General features: G+C 39.2%; 3 protein-coding genes across 3 annotated transcripts; all 3 read right to left on the bottom strand.

The window, feature by feature from the left end:
* Nucleotides 1-1,409: 1,409 nt before the first annotated feature.
* cops9 (COP9 signalosome subunit 9) lies at nt 1,410-6,821 on the bottom strand. The gene is made up of 3 exons (XM_087789425.1): nt 6,677-6,821; nt 4,927-4,999; nt 1,410-1,594 (listed from the first exon to the last, which is right to left on the bottom strand). Exons 1-3 carry the CDS (start codon nt 6,737-6,739, stop codon nt 1,557-1,559), a joined length of 174 nt encoding a protein of 57 aa, XP_087645551.1. The 5' UTR covers nt 6,740-6,821; the 3' UTR covers nt 1,410-1,556.
* Nucleotides 6,822-7,224: 403 nt separating this feature from the next.
* otos (otospiralin) lies at nt 7,225-8,451 on the bottom strand. The gene is made up of 4 exons (XM_087788155.1): nt 8,367-8,451; nt 8,217-8,276; nt 7,854-7,880; nt 7,225-7,542 (listed from the first exon to the last, which is right to left on the bottom strand). The coding sequence occupies exons 2-4, from the start codon at nt 8,266-8,268 to the stop codon at nt 7,355-7,357; spliced, it is 267 nt and encodes an 88-aa protein (XP_087644281.1). The 5' UTR covers nt 8,269-8,276; nt 8,367-8,451; the 3' UTR covers nt 7,225-7,354.
* A 997-nt stretch (nt 8,452-9,448) lies between these two features.
* apodb (apolipoprotein Db) lies at nt 9,449-15,289 on the bottom strand. The gene is made up of 5 exons (XM_087789430.1): nt 15,138-15,289; nt 14,426-14,544; nt 10,858-10,979; nt 10,677-10,762; nt 9,449-9,869 (listed from the first exon to the last, which is right to left on the bottom strand). Exons 2-5 carry the CDS (start codon nt 14,537-14,539, stop codon nt 9,637-9,639), a joined length of 555 nt encoding a protein of 184 aa, XP_087645556.1. The 5' UTR covers nt 14,540-14,544; nt 15,138-15,289; the 3' UTR covers nt 9,449-9,636.
* Between the last annotated feature and the right edge of the window lie 904 nt (nt 15,290-16,193).

Consider the following 16,193-nt stretch of genomic DNA (forward strand, 5'->3'; position numbering starts at 1 on the left):
CAACACAAGGTTACCCAGCAGAACAACACACTTCTGCCAAAAGTTGCCTTGTAAAGTGCATCTCTATTCCCAAGGTACATCCAATTTTCTTGTTATGGAAAGATGACGCATCCAACTGGGACCACCTTTACTGATGTTTACATGTACTGAAGTACCTTGTTTTGTTCAGCCAGGACATATTTCTGATGGTTAGAAAGACCTGCCTGACAGATAAAACAGACTTTAATGAATTCTGTAAACTGTAGTTCTTTCTGGAAGTAGCATTCTTGACATAACAAACATCCTGTTTACGAGGAAGTGGAGATTAATCTAATCTTTAACTGTGTTGTTTTGCTACATTTCCTGTTTTCTCTTCAGCTATTTCCCTCTAGGGGGGTTTCCACAGCAGGTCACCTACAAAGTCTTGCCTGAGTTTTCCCTCATTTTGAAAAAAGTTTATCTTAAAATTTACTGAACAGTTATTATTTAAGATATTATAAGATTACCTTAGATTAGGTTTTGTATCAAGCTTTAGGATTAACAGCTTTTGAAATGATGACTTGGCAACGAGGGTCAACCATACCTCCTCACTAAGGTAGGAGTTTCTGTCCATTCCTGGTCAGAGTAATCCGAGTGTTCTTGAATCACTCCTAAACCAAGTCTCCTTGCGAGGTTTGCAAAATGAGCAACTTGTGTTAACACTGTCATGCATTTTAAAGTGGCACATTGTGCTTTTGTCGTCATCTGCAGAGCACAAATTCCTCTCTTGAAGAAATAAAAATATACAACAACACATGATTTTATTACCATAAGAGTTGACCTTCCTTTTTAATACATAAAGAATTTCATTATCCAGTCATATATTGGGTATGTGTGCCTTTTGATACATTTTACCGTTTATTATTTACATTTAATTCATGTTAAAGGTAATTAATGTATTGTTAATTTCTGCCATTAAGTTAATGGATATTGTAACTTTATAATTCTTATTAGTCAAAAACGAATTCCACTCCATTTTCTGGTGAATAGAAAGACAATAATTCCATGAATCCTAGAATGAGGAGGCAGACTTTTATTGACAAAGTAGTTACATTTTAAACATTTACTAAAGTGTTTCTTTCATTTGAAAATAATCCTTCTCTGAGGAATTGTTGTAAAGACAATATTTGTCGCTTCTGTTTGTAGCTCTTCTTTACACTTCCACATTTTTGGCAGCTCCGTCTCCTGTCCTGTCCCGTCTCAGCGTTTAGCGCTCATGTTAACATCGTATCTCATGTATAATTACGTTTCCCCAACAGGTGTTTCGCGAAGACCGCAAACCTGCAATCCAGCCGCGCAGCAGATTCGAACACGAAAGCCAACCAAAACATACTCATAATTTTCTCTGCGGCTGGAATGTCACTGATTGTAAAGAATCCACAGACACCTGGTTCAGTGAGGAGTTTTCCCCTCTTCCTCAAACAAAAAGTCTTTATTTCAACATGTTGAGTGACAGTAAAAGTGGGGGGCTTCAATCAAGGGTAAGCGTTTGTTTTAATTTATGTACATACATTCCCAAAAACACGCAGACTTTCCGGTCACTGAAGGTCGTCGTCGTCAAAAAGATCCTCAAAGTCTGCAGATGTGGGGGAAATGGAAGAAGGGAAGGAAGGAGAAAAACACATTTGTACCATTAGCACAGTCTGGATGTGATGATTGAAAATACGACCCATCTAGAGAAAGGAGCTGCTGCCACATCCTGATGTCAGATACGCAGTGATAAAGGATGGAAGAATGATTTTCTTCAAAACGACTGAAGATGAAGCGATTCAAAGAATTCACATTCAGATCCTGTCGCATTGTTGTGTAAGGTTCAGCTAAATATGTTTTTTTAATCAACTACCATAACAAATGAAGTCAACACAGAAGGATTTTTGATCTGTGAACATAAAAGGTCGAGAAAGACCTTGAGCAAGTTTCATGGTAAGATAACGGAAAAAAAGATACAATGGCAAATCAATTTCGATTTAATAAAGTTGTGAATATAACTTATTAAACTAAAAGAAACTTCCAATAACACAGTAAGTTTGCTTGGCACTTTATCCAGAAACCAATTTAACTTTTAATTTAACCATTAACCAAGAGTTGCAGTTCATTGAATTCTTATGATAAGCTGAACCCCGAGGGGTCGTTAAGAGTCAGCTTCCTAGCCGACACCTTTATAAAGAACTAAACCATGTAGTTAACCGTGGTGATAAAACGATAAGTGATGCGTTGAATCCCTTCATCAACATGTGTGCGGTCATGAGGGCAAAAGTGTGTTTGGAACATCAGCCTGTCAGGGCTGCCACATGGATGCTCAGAGGTAGCATCGATGTGGCAGCCCTGCTCCAGCAGTGCAGACGAGTGTGTGTTAAAAGCAGCTGACTGGCGAGGCGCCCTGCTGTGTTTCCGTCTGACAGCTTCTATAAACTGAATTTACCGTTCTCTTCATCACCACCCCCCCCCCCCCCCCTTTAACAATCAGCCTGCTTCATTGTAGGTCATGTGCTGCTGAGCCAAAATTGTTTTGCCTGCAGCCGATGCTGCAAGACGGAAAACACATTAGCTTAAGTGTCTTTGTGCATCCTCAGTAGATGTGTTTAAGTGTGGGTAAGTGAGCGCCGGCGTGCACGTAAATCTTTGTTTATGGAGGAACAGGAGCGTCGTGCAGTCCTTCATGGGTTCCCTTCGACTCGTTAAAGACGAGGACATGTGTCAGTTGGGGAACACTTTAAAAGGAACAGCATGAGTAGAACTTTAAACATCATGTAAATATTTAACTTCTCACACGAGGTTCAGTAAAACAAACGTCATCGCTGCGAGTGAGATGAGGCATGTGTGCGGGACTTTATTTACACATGATGGATGCTTCAGACTCACAGAGTCATGTACCCATCTAAATAAGGATGAAACAGAAGTCTCTGCTGGGGCTTCGTTCGTGTTTGCGATCCGCAAGTCCTCCGAGGATGTGGTGTCACTCACTCAATCATGTCGTGTCTGATGTTTAAGCACGACGCTGTCGCACAGAACAGCTGCTCTCACAACATGGGTCCTGCCAAAACTTGCCAGGCATCCGGACGCTGTACAACTGACCTTCACCTGAGGGAATCACGCCTGTAATTTGCTTCCTTCACCAAATCACTCCACGCAGTAAAGGAAAAGTTCAAGAAAGTCTTTTCTGTGTGTGTCAGTTAACGGGAAAGTCAAAGCCGATGTTGTAAATAATCAAAGCTAATCGTTTTTGGCTGAACTTGTTCCTCTACTGTTACTGTTTAATATATATTAACAACATATCTGCCTGCCATCTTTAAATAAGCTCAAATACAGCCTGATTATAACATGTGTTACTATTCAGAGTAATTTACCTGTAAACTGCTTTACTTGCTGAATAAACTGAACTAAAAAAAAGCATGAGATGGGTGTAAGCAAGAATAACCATCATCAGACCACAGTTATTATGGGTCTAGTCGTCACTTGTAGGGCTGAAGGATAAATTGCATTTACAATGTATTGACATGTCCTTCTGTGTGTGTGCGCTGCTCTCGTCTCTGCCTGTGTGTGTGTGTGCGCACCACCGGCATGTTTGTGTGTGCGCATCAAATTGTGTAAATGATAATATATTATTGTGTACGACAGGAAATGCACCTAAACACACGAGAACCTGTGCAAAAATATGCAGTAAGAAAAAGAAGAATGACTGAATAGTGTTTTTAGCTTTCTTTACTCTGAAGTTTGTATGATTTATTAATGACTCATAAATATAAATGTTTACGTCACACTTTTAACACGTTTTTACAGTAGCTTTTAGTATTTGCAGTGAATATGTTATGTTTACAAGTTTATTAGAGTAACTAAATAACCCTTCTTCCTTAATGTTAGGGTTTGCTTTATTTGCCTGTATCATAAAAAAAACAACTTAACTTTATCTTGAGAAAAAAATGCATAAAAAAGAGCACATTGAAAAAATAATCGCATAAATAATGGCAATCGCAATATTTCGGAAAAAAAACCCAATTATATTTTTTTCCAATAATCGTTCAGCCCTCGTTCAATAGTGAGTAATGCTTGTTCAGGGACAACATTCGTATTGGCAGCTCTATCCATATAACACAATTAGTCCAGGAGTGTAATATGATGGCTATTGATTTTCTTTCATTTATGCAACGTGTGTACTGTTGTCATCAATATTCCAAACACAACCGTGTGTCTCGTTGAGTGTCCTGCTCTTGATTTTCAAGTGAGAGCTCAATTTTTTTTGCTAATCCGCTATCAAACAACAACAACCTCTGGAATAGTTTGTTTCTTTTGTAAAGCATATATTCAATACTCACATTTGTCTGTGCAAACAATAGTGGAGAAGCACTCCAGTGACGCATGCGGGAGCTTTTCCGCACTCGCATCACACTGACAGATGTGAACTTCATGAAGAGCTCACAGAGGAATTTGTGGCGTGAACATGACAGGGTGACTCTAATGTTGGGGTATAACTTAAAACATTGTCTGTTTTTATTATCAAGTTTAACATACAAAGACTGAAAACAGAAACAGCTTTATAAGACAAATGAATAACACAATATACACTATAGTGTTCCATAAAAGGGTTGCAGTTTTTCTTTTTTTCAACCAATCAAGAGGACACATTTTCACCAATCAGGTGTCTTAGGAGTGGCTCTGACTGTCAGTCTGGTGTTTTTTGATTCAGCTGAAACCAAATTGGTTGAACTGTACATGCTTGATCGGTTAAAACCTGTAGCACCCTGGCTGGTCCTTCGAGGACCCGTTTGTAGACCTATGATATACACAGATTTTTTTCTTTGGCTGTTAGTGATTTCACAGGAGAATCCCAACAATATTAAAGACAGACATCAAGTCAGTCAGCCATGCACTCAAATGTATGGATACATCCAAGAAGAAATGATGCCTCACCATTAAAGAAGTCAGAGTGTACCGCCTTTTCATTTGCTGCCAGGTCCATCAGTAGCCCGCTGCTGCCTCCTGCCTGTTGAAAACAAGCATCACATCTCGCTCAAAACCACGTTCGCACTAGGGCTAAAAAGTGATGCAAAGAAAATGTAAAACTTAACTGTACATATTTTGAGAACACATTGCAATATATGAAACTATATAAATGTATTGCTTGGCAAAGGGGATTTGTGGATATATATCTATTACCATGTACAGCCACAAAAAACATACAATATAATATACAATCACCACCTTATTAGGTACACCTTTCTAGTACAGGGTTGGACCCCCTTTTGCTTTCAAAACTGCCTTAATTCTTAATGGCATAGATTCAACAAGGTACTTGAGAGTTTGTTCCATATTGACATGATAGCATCACGCAGTTGATGATGAGAATCTCTTGCTCCACCACATCCTATAGGTGCTCTATTGTACGAGATCTGGTGACTGTGCAGGCCCTTTGAGAACAGTGAACTCATTGTCATGTTCAAGAAACCAGTCTGAGATGATTCCAGCTTTATGACATGGTGCGTTAACTTGCTGGAAGCAGCCATCAGTAAGTTGTGGTCATAATGGGATTGACATGGTCAGCAACAACACTCAGGTAGCCTGTGGCTACGATGATCAATTGCTACTAAGGGGCACATAGTATTTCAGCTATGACTCTTATGTCAATGTCAATGATGACGGTTAATGAAGCTATTAATCAATATTTATTTACAATCTAATAATGCCAAAGGTCTGGAGGATGTAGAACATGGGTCTCAAAACTGGTCCTCAAAGGGCTGATCGTCTGTCTGGTATTGCTTGTTTCAGCTGAAACCTCATTGGTTAAACTGTACATGCTGGATCTGTTGCTTTGAGGACACGGTTTGGAGACCCCTGATGTAGACTAATATCCCACAAAATATCACAGCAATTCAATATCGACTTTTTGAGAAATTATTAATCAAATTCTTTTTTTTCTTTTTTAAACCATCTTACTCATATGAAATTGTCAAAAATGATAGATTTATGCTGTAACTGATATGGAGACCAGGACATCATGCTAATAAAATTATACAAATCCTCTTTTAAAAATGTCACCAAAGACCATGCATGTGCATGTGTGTGTGCATGTCAGTGTGAAGAATGCTGTTGAGATATGAAATAACCAGTAGCAAATTAAATATTTTTTCCTTTTGGGTTCATATACTCGTAAAAATGACACTAAAGGAGTTAGTGCTTCACCAACCATGAACCTCATTGATATCTATATATAATTGGAAGCAGAAGTGGAACTTGAATACTTGTAAATACATGTACTTGAGGTTGTATTTTGAGGTATTCTAGGAAGAACAAGATCTGAAATGACGTATTAAGAGGGTCACATGTGAGGTCTGGAGTTAAGTTAAGGAGGACATTCGTTGGACTCGTACAGAAGAAAGAAAGACACTGTTGGACCAAAAATGTTGGAGATGAAGAGGATGACAACCAATGAGGACATTGAGAGCTGAGAAGTGACTTAGGAGGCTCAGGAGTGAGCGATATTCCTGACACATTAAAGTCTGCATTTGTGAAAGCGACAAAGACAACACGAGTTATATGATAATAACAATAAGCAGTCCCTTAAATATCTCTTTTTCGACTCGGTTCCATTAGCTGGTTACACTCGCTAGCTAGTTCGCATTGGTCGAAGATGAGTTATTCCACGGTAAGTATTCAAACACACCTCGTCCAGGTCCACATAAGGACCAGCTCCCTCCGGGAACATCTCGTCCACGGCGGGTTTCATTTTTTCCACAACTCAGTGAAACAGAATCAAGTTCGACGATGTATTCCGGGAGCTAACTGTGCTGCGTCTATTAGCAAAACAAAGCCGTTGCCACTTCGAAATGTGCTCGGGTGCTCCAGGGAACATTAGTTCCGCAGCAAAATCGTTTTGGTAAAACACGAATACAAGGTTATTAAGGGACGTTATTTACTTGTAAATGAAACGCCTTATTGCATAGTAATTGTTAAAAGAGGAGATGGAAACAAATAATGTTGGACATCGCATAGGTTCTATATAATATATCGATTAATCTAGTAATAAAATAAAACACATATTAGATGTGTTATTTCTGTCATATCAAAATAAAACATCATAACGGATGTAAGCTTTCCTTGAAGAGAAAGGTAATGAAAGAATTTTAAAATGCAGTATTTTATTAGTGTTTCAAACATAGCAAAGCAAACAATTAATGAAGAATTCTAAAGTATTACTATTTCTATGCTTTTCTAACATTACTAACACTGTCTTTGTTTTCCTGAGGTCCGCTCATCATCATCATCGTCCTCATCATCATCATCATCATCATCATCATCATCATCATCATCATCATCATCATCATCATCATCATCAACAGTCTCAGTGTTCATGTCCGGCGTTGGTCTCATATCCCAGAGTGTCCCCGAGGTGCTGGTGAGCATAGAACGCCCGAGCCATCTCGTTGATGTGGTTGTAGGCTCCGATGGATTTGAAGTACTCCACGTAGTTCCAGAAGTCCGAGGTGGAGTACGGCCAGTAAGGGACGGCTGGAGGTTGGTCGTAGGGCACTGATGGAGCAGAGGCACAGTCACTACTGTGTAACCTTCCCAATTCTCAATTCACTGTGAGGACGGTCTGGAGATCTGATGTGAACTTTTCCCCGACAGACTAAAATATGTAGCACGACTGCTCCATCTTAGTTTAGAACTGGACATATGTTGAAGCATCAGTGTGTGTGTGTGTGTGTGGATGCTGGCAGTGTGTTGTGTATCTTTCCAATTAAACTTTTCAAAAATCCTTTAAAAATGAGACATTATACATGAATGACGAGGTAAACGTGTGAGTGTGTATCTGTGAATGTTCGCGGCAGATACTGCACCTCCTTCAGGAACGATGACTCTCGCCTCTGTGTCCAGGGAAGAGAAAACACAAAATTAACTTTATAAACATTCCACACGTTCCTGCTCACAAAGAGGTGATTGAGCTCTGGTGGACGGAAAAACTGGACGCTCTCCCTCTGGACCCTCAGGATACTGTCCACCATGAACACACACACACCAACACACACACACACAGATCGCACAGAGTCGTCTTTATTCACTAGATAGTCCAAAACTGCCATATCACTCGCGCAAGAATCCAACATATTTTGATAACCTGCATGAATCAAACCTGATGGAATCATCACCCTGAACACATGTGTGACGCACCGAAGATCTAAGACATCAAAAAACCAACTGACCGTTGAGGCTGCAGGCAAAGATGCAGAGCAGGAGCCACGCCAAGCACTTCATCTTGATGTCTGGAGAGCAGAACATAAACACATCTGACACTATCAACGCAACAGTAGAAACAATGTTTCCACCTTCATCAGATCAATCTGGGTTTTTACCTGTAAGAAGTTCAGGTCCTCAAGTCACTGCTGATCTTCTGCTGCTCCGCTGTGGTCTGTGGTGAGAGACGAGGACGGACCTCTGACACACACGGCTGTGAGGCCAAACCTTTCCCAGAGTAGACACACACACACACACACACACACACACACACACTTGTAAACCTGCAACGAACTGAGTTGCTTTTTTAAGCTTCATTTTATCTGTTACATTGACATGTCATTATATATGGCTCTGTCCCAGCAAGCTAGGGTCATAGGTTTTCCGACTGACATCTCAAAACTTCATTTTATGTGTTAGTGATTACACACACAGTTGTGTTATTGATGTGTATAATTTGATCTGTGCTTATCTCATGTGTGCATGCGTTTGCTATTTTAACATTTCTTAGTATTTTTTCTTGTGCCCTTATTTGTGTCTATTTTGGGTGTGTAGTCATTTAGCTTATGCAGGGGTTTTGTGTGTATATTGGATTTCGCAAAGTTGTTTATTATGTCAGCATCATTGTCACGGTGTGTTTCTCATTTTGGTATGAGGTTCTAGCGTTTGGTAAATGTTGTGCAATCTGCATTTTGGTGTTGCAAAAAGTGTGTGTGCATGTAAATGTGTATTTTATTTCAAGGCATGTATTGTGTGTTTGTTTGAGTGTCTTACGGTGAACAATGACATAATCAGATTATTGAAATGTTGCTTATTCATTCAATTTCTACCACTTATTCACTAATGAGGGTCACAGAGGGGACAGAAGTCTATCCCAGTTACTTCGGCGAAAGGGAAGGGGACACCCTGGAAAGGACACCAGTCTTTCGCAGGGCAGACAAAGACACAAAAATTCACTGGCAAACTCGTACCTATGGACAATTTCCCAAAGTTTTCAATCAACCTCTGTATGACTTTGGGAGGAAACGGGAGTTCCCGGAGTAAACCCACACAACGAGGGGAGAACATACAAACTCCAAATCGGAAAGGTCACAAGTTTCCTCCCTCCAGACCTGGAAGTGAAAACAAAATAACCTTCTTGCTGTGAGGCCATCACACTATGTTGTGAAAAAAAAATCAATTAAAAAAACAGACTCAGAAGAACAAGTTGCTGTAAGATTTATTTCTATAAGAACAATTGATCATAAACCGTCAGTAGCAGGTCTGTGGGCTTTCAACATGAACCTTCTAGTCATCTGCTCAGTGCAGGTCCTGAGGTCACTTTGGAGCTAATAGTCAGAAGTTAAATGAAGGCTCCTTTAACCCGATAGTAAATCAAGGTCGCAGGATCTAGTCGTCCTTGCAGCCCGTCTGGTCGGTGAAGGTCATGGGTCCCAGGTCGATGCCCTCGCTGGTCAGCAGTTCCTCGGCGAATCGCATGGTCTTGGGATCCATGAAGCGGGAGCGTCCCAGGATCCAGGCGAACTCCACGTGAAACAAGCGAAGGACGTCGGTGCACGAGTAGACCACGGACAGCTCCGCGTAGTCGGTGGTCAGAATCCAGTAGGGTCCGTACGGGGAGACTGGGGTCAAAGGTCAGAGAGGTGATGATTAGGGTTTGCTCGAGAGAAACAGCTAGTGAACAGGATGAAAGTGTAAACGTTCAACATAAAATCAAGGATTCAAAATGCAACAAATGTTTAAACTAAGAAAGTTATTAAAATGTTATTAAAACTAATAATAATAACAAACTCTGATATTTTTTTGTAAGCAGTTAAAAATGTAACATTCAAAAGTTGTTTGTAAAATTTACAAAATATTTGCAGGAATTAATTGAAAAAAAGAAAATATTGTGAAAGAAAAAAGATTCATTTAAATCGTAGGAATAAATAATGAAATAAATCAAAATATACATTGATAAAGTTATAGCACAGACAAATACAGCCTTAATGAATGAAATGACATTTCAGTAAACAAATGAAACTATGTATTTAACAATGTATACATTTTTGAAAACATTAACTTAACAAACTTAACCATTTCTCTCCTGGATAAAAGAAGTATTAAATTCCTCACACAATTGAAAAATGTTATATGCAATCATTTATAAATACTTAAGTAAATATCAATATATAAAACTCAATAAATGCGTTGTTAAAAAAAAAACCTGTGTAAATATTAAATTAAAAATATTAGTAATATTAGTAATATTGGTCAAACATGCATTCACTAGAACTACAGGATCCTCACTGACACAAATCTGCTGAGTCATGACTCAGGACGTGAGTATGTGAGGAAGTCTCGTCCTCGGACTCTCTCCATGAAGGAGATCCTCAGAGATCAACGATCAAAGGGAATATTTCGGAGGAGAGTCAGAGATAAAAACTCACAGTAGGAGAAACTGACTCCCAGCTTGGACATCTCGTGACGGTCTTGGACCACGGCCGTCCCCTCCGCTGTCCTCATCTTGTCTTTGCTGGGACACCGAGGTGGATTGAGTTGTTATCAGATCATGATGGTGCAAGGAAGCTCCGGTCTGAGGTCCGGCGTCCTCATGATCCTGATACTCACTAGAACTGCCTGTTGAGGACCTGGATGGTCGAGTCCTTCCTCACATCGTAATTCGCCTCGATGCACTTTCCTCGCTCGAAGTTAGCAGGAAGTTTGGCGATCTCGTACCACCTGCCCAAATACTGAGCACACCCACCATCAGACATGTTGAGTTCAGCGTCTTTAAGTGTGTTTGTCCTTACATCAGTGTCTTAACTTTCTTCTGACGTGTCCAACGATGTCTTTAAATGTCTGTCCTTACATCAGTGTCTTAACATTCATCTGACGTGTCCAACATTGTCTTTAAATTTCTTTGTCCTTACATCAGTGTCTTAACATTTATCTGACGTGTCCAACGATGTCTTTAAATGTCTGTGTCCTTATATCAGTGTCTTAACATTCATCTGCTATGTCCAACAATGTCTTTGAATGTCTGTGTCCTTACATCAGTGTCTTCACATTCATCTGAGGTGTCCAACAATGTCTTTGAATGTCTGGGTCCTTACTTCAGTGTCCTTACATTCATCTGACATGTCCAACACTGTCTTTTAATGTCTGTGCTTGCATCAGTGTCTTCACATTCATCTGACGTGTCCAACAATGTCTTTAAATGTTTGTGTCATTACATCAGTGTCTTAACATTCATCTGATGTGTCCAACAATGTCTTTAAATGTCTGTGTCCTTACATCAATGTCTTAACATTCATCTGACGTGTCTTAACATTCATCTGACGTGTCCAACAATGTCTTTAAATGTCTGTGTCCTTACATCAGTGTCTTAACATTCATCTGACGTGTCCAACAATGTCTTTAAATGTCTGTCCTTACATCAGTGTCTTAACATTCATCTGACGTGTCCAAAAATCTTTTTAAATGTCTGTGTCCTTACATTAGTGTCTTGACCTTCATCTGACGTGTCCAACAATGTCTTTAAATGTCTGTCCTTACATCAGTGTCTTAATATTCATTTGACGTTTTCAACAATGTCTTTAAATGTCTGTCCTTACATCAGTGTCTTAACATTCATCTGACGTGTCCAACAATATCTTTAAATGTCTGTGTCCTTACATCAGTGTCTTAACATTCATCTGACGTGTCCAACAATGTCTTTAAATGTCTGTCCTTACATCAGTGTCTTAACATTCATCTGACGTGTCCAACAATGTCTTTAAATGTACTGTGTCCTTACATTAGTGTCTTAACATTCATCTGACGTGTCCAACAATGTCTTTAAATGTCTGTCCTTACATCAGTGTCTTAACATTCATCTGACGTGTCCAACAATGTCTTTAAATGTCTGTGTCCTTACATTAGTGTCTTGACCTTCATCTGACGTGTCCAACAATGTCTTTAAATGTCTGTCCTTACATCAGTGTCTTAACATTCATCTGATGTGTCCAACAATGTCTTTAAATGTCTGTGTCCTTACATCAGTGTCTTAACATTCATCTGACGTGTCCAACAATGTCTTTAAATGTCTGTCCTTACATCAGTGTCTTAACATTCATCTGACGTGTCCAACAATGTCTTTAAATGTCTGTGTCCTTACATTAGTGTCTTGACCTTCATCTGACGTGTCCAACAATGTCTTTAAATGTCTGTCCTTACATCAGTGTCTTAACATTCATCTGACGTGTCCAACAATGTCTTTAAATGTACTGTGTCCTTACATCAGTGTCTTCACATTCATCTGACGTGTCCAACAATGTCTTTAAATGTCTGTGTCCTTACATCAGTGTCTTAACATTCATCTGACGTGTCCAACAATGTCTTTAAATGTCTGTGTCCTTACATCAGTGTCTAAACATTCATCTGACGTGTCCAACAATGTCTTTAAATGTCTGTGTCATTACATCAGTGTCTTAACATTCATCTGACGTGTCCAACAATGTCTTTAAATGTCTGTGTCCTTACATCAGTGTCTTCACATTCATCTGACGTGTCCAAAAATGTCTTTAAATGTCTGTGTCCTTACATCAGTGTCTTCACATTCATCTGACGTGTCCAACAATGTCTTTAAATGTCTGTGTCATTACATCAGTGTCTTAACATTCATCTGATGTGTCAAACAATGTCTTTAAATGTCTGTGTCCTTACATCAGTGTCTTAACATTCATCTGACGTGTCCAACAATGTCTTTAAATGTCTGTCCTTACATCAGTGTCTTAACATTCATCTGACGTGTCCAAAAATCTCTTTAAATGTCTGTGTCCTTACATTAGTGTCTTAACATTCATCTGACGTGTCCAACAATGTCTTTAAATGTCTGTCCTTACATCAGTGTTTTGACCTTCATCTGACGTGTCCAACAATGTTTTTAAATGTTTGTGTGCTTACATCAGTGTCTTAATATTCATTTGACGTTTTCAACAATGTCTTTAAATGTCTGTCCTTACATCAGTGTCTTAACATTCATCTGACGTGTCCAACAATGTTTTTAAATGTTTGTGTGCTTACATCAGTGTCTTAACATTCATTTGACGTTTTCAACAATGTCTTTAAATGTCTGTGTCCTTACATCAGTGTCTTCACATTCATCTGACGTGTCCAACAATGTCTTTAAATGTACTGTGTCCTTACATCAGTGTCTTGACCTTCATCTGATGTGTCCAACAATGTCTTTAAATGTCTGTGTCCTTACATCAGTGTCTTCACATTCATCTGACGTGTCCAACAATGTCTTTAAATGTCCGTGTCCTTACATCAGTGTCTTAACATTCATCTGACGTGTCAACAATGTTTTTTAATGTCTGTCCTTACATCAGTGTCTTAACATTCATCTGACGTGTCCAACAATGTCTTTAAATGTCTGTGTCCTTACATCAGTGTCTTAACATTCATCTGTGGTGTCCAACATTGTCTTTAAATCTCTTTGTCCTTACATCAGTGTCTTAACATTCATCTGACGTGTCCAACAATGTTTTTAAATGTTTGTGTGCTTACATCAGTGTCTTAACATTCATTTGACGTTTTCAACAATGTCTTTAAATGTCTGTGTCCTTACATCAGTGTCTTCACATTCATCTGACGTGTCCAACAATGTCTTTAAATGTACTGTGTCCTTACATCAGTGTCTTGACCTTCATCTGATGTGTCCAACAATGTCTTTAAATGTATGTGTCCTTACATCAGTGTCTTCACATTCATCTGACGTGTCCAACAATGTCTTTAAATGTCCGTGTCCTTACATCAGTGTCTTAAGATTCATCTGACGTGTCAACAATGTTTTTTAATGTCTGTCCTTACATCAGTGTCTTAACATTCATCTGACGTGTCCAACAATGTCTTTAAATGTCTGTGTCCTTACATCAGTGTCTTAACATTCATCTGTGGTGTCCAACATTGTCTTTAAATCTCTTTGTCCTTACATCAGTGTCTTAACATTCATCTGACGTGTCCAACAATGTCGTGTCACTGTATTTAAGTGTTTGTTATAACATCTGTCTGTCCCGCCTTGATTCATGATTCTTTCCATGTCTCTCAAAGCGAGATTCGTCTCCACCTGTGTGTGTTGCTGCTCATTCCTGAGATCAAGTTCAAGAAGTCTGTTTTTATGTCTGTCGTTCGGATGAACTTAAGCGGTTCTTACACTCTGCAGTTGGAAATTGGGCTGAACTTTGGGCGATGGACAAGGACCCCAGCGGTACGTCTGGGCGGCGACGGCGGGCAGCAGCAGCAGCAGCAGGAGACCGGCAGCAGACATGGTGCCTGGAGGTCAACAGGGACAGACATTTGTATAATCATTTTTTGTTACAAACATCTGATCGTCCCTGAGAGGCATTTGAATGTTATTAATGAACCTACTAAACTTTTATTGACAAAGAAAGATTAAAAAATAAAAATAAAAACAAACAAAAACATAAGGTATTTAAGCTTCTGTGTGAGATTTAAAAGTGTGCGTGACAGGCTGACCCTTCACCCAGAATTCCTTTTGTGCACCACAATAGTTTGGGTGTGAAAAACGATATCTTTCACATGTCAGAATTGTCGCTGCACTGGTCTGACAACTCTGTGGTCGTTTGAACCACGTGAGAAGAAACTGTTTCCTAACAATACACGGGGGAGAAATTACACAAGATGTTAAGTAACTTTGTTATTGTGAGGCAGAATTATAAATTAATCATTTCTAACATCATTTAATGACATTATATGTGAGGGAGACACACAGCTGGTGTTGAAACCTAATTGAAAAGTCAAGAGAATAAAACAAATGAGTGGAAAAAGACGACAGACAGAGACTCTAAACAAGAAAACAACTTTACAGATACAAGTGAATGTGTGCGCTTGAGTGAGTCACTTACCGGAGTATGTATATGTGCAGGTGTCCTGGCTTCAGTCTGGATTGACTGCAGTCTCTGGCTGAGTGTGACGGAGCTGAGAGTCTAGCATTCGTCACTTCCACAACACAAGGTTGCTCATTATCTCAATTGTCATCATGTGCACATTAGCTCTCTCTCTCTCACACACACACACACACACACACACACACGACAATTCATGACAATGAGGTCTGTTCAGTTGTGCCTGAATAGAGGACGTGTAGTTTTCAGACGTATTCAATGTCTCAGTCAGTAATTTTATTACCTTAAAGGGCAACAATTGTGTTGATTTAAGCGACTCTTAAATTAATTTTAATTGAAATATTTATATAAGAAAATGTGCTTAAGCCCCGCCCACTGAGAACGCTTAGTTTTTCTGGAGATACAACCTTGTTTCCCATAACCACACCCACTCTGCTGTGATTGGTCAAACGTCAAGGTTTGTTACCACGTGTCATCAATCCCAGAAGTCTCAACCTCCAAGTGACTCATTGTATAAACCAAGCGGGGCGTGATTACAGCTGACTGGAGGAGAAGTGAAGACTATTATTAAATCATAATGGACTCCACTCTCGTAAACTCTTATTCGCAGAGATTTCAGACAGTGGAGAACTTTATAAAGTAATAAGTTCAAAACATGGTCATGATGAAGGACTTACTGCATCTTAGAGAGGAAGATATTTGAAACATGTGAGTCAGGAGAGTTTTTTTTTTTTTACATTACTTGACCTTTAAACAGGGTTGTGATGCTTACATTTGTTTAGTCCTTTCAATATCGCTTGTGTTACGAGTCAGATGGAAGCAATTACTGTATTTTGACACAAATATAGATGCATATAGAAATGTGTAAGTGTTTGTTCAAAATAAAAACAAATCAACAAATAAACAATTACATATTGCGGCTTTAAAGAATAATACAAATATAAATTACTTGCTTACTTATTGAGTATTGTTTGATTGTTTAAGCGCGTTGTGACCCTGGTCTTGAAAGGCGCTCTATAAATACTCATTACTTACTCTAATGTAAATACGATCTTT

Source organism: Callionymus lyra, chromosome 4 (assembly GCF_982586985.1).
Source record: "Callionymus lyra chromosome 4, fCalLyr1.hap1.1, whole genome shotgun sequence".
Taxonomy (NCBI): domain Eukaryota; kingdom Metazoa; phylum Chordata; class Actinopteri; order Syngnathiformes; family Callionymidae; genus Callionymus; species Callionymus lyra.

Excerpts from the sequence above, each read along its gene's own strand:
- cops9 (XM_087789425.1), bottom strand. The coding sequence starts at position 6,739 with ATGAAACCCGCCGTGGACGAGATGTTCCCGGAGGGAGCTGGTCCTTAT. Across the intron at positions 5,000-6,676 it reads CTTATGTGGACCTGGACGAG|GCAGGAGGCAGCAGCGGGCT; the intron begins GTGTGTTTGAAT and ends TGTTTTCAACAG. Across the intron at positions 1,595-4,926 it reads ACACTCTGACTTCTTTAATG|ACTTTGAGGATCTTTTTGAC; the intron begins GTGAGGCATCAT and ends CCACATCTGCAG.
- otos (XM_087788155.1), bottom strand. The coding sequence starts at position 8,268 with ATGAAGTGCTTGGCGTGGCTCCTGCTCTGCATCTTTGCCTGCAGCCTC. Across the intron at positions 7,881-8,216 it reads CTTTGCCTGCAGCCTCAACG|AGGCGAGAGTCATCGTTCCT; the intron begins GTCAGTTGGTTT and ends CCCTGGACACAG. Across the intron at positions 7,543-7,853 it reads AGTCATCGTTCCTGAAGGAG|TGCCCTACGACCAACCTCCA; the intron begins GTGCAGTATCTG and ends CTGCTCCATCAG.
- apodb (XM_087789430.1), bottom strand. The coding sequence starts at position 14,539 with ATGTCTGCTGCCGGTCTCCTGCTGCTGCTGCTGCTGCCCGCCGTCGCC. Across the intron at positions 10,980-14,425 it reads CCAATTTCCAACTGCAGAGT|TATTTGGGCAGGTGGTACGA; the intron begins GTAAGAACCGCT and ends GGGTGTGCTCAG. Across the intron at positions 9,870-10,676 it reads GGGAGTCAGTTTCTCCTACT|TCTCCCCGTACGGACCCTAC; the intron begins GTGAGTTTTTAT and ends CTTTGACCCCAG.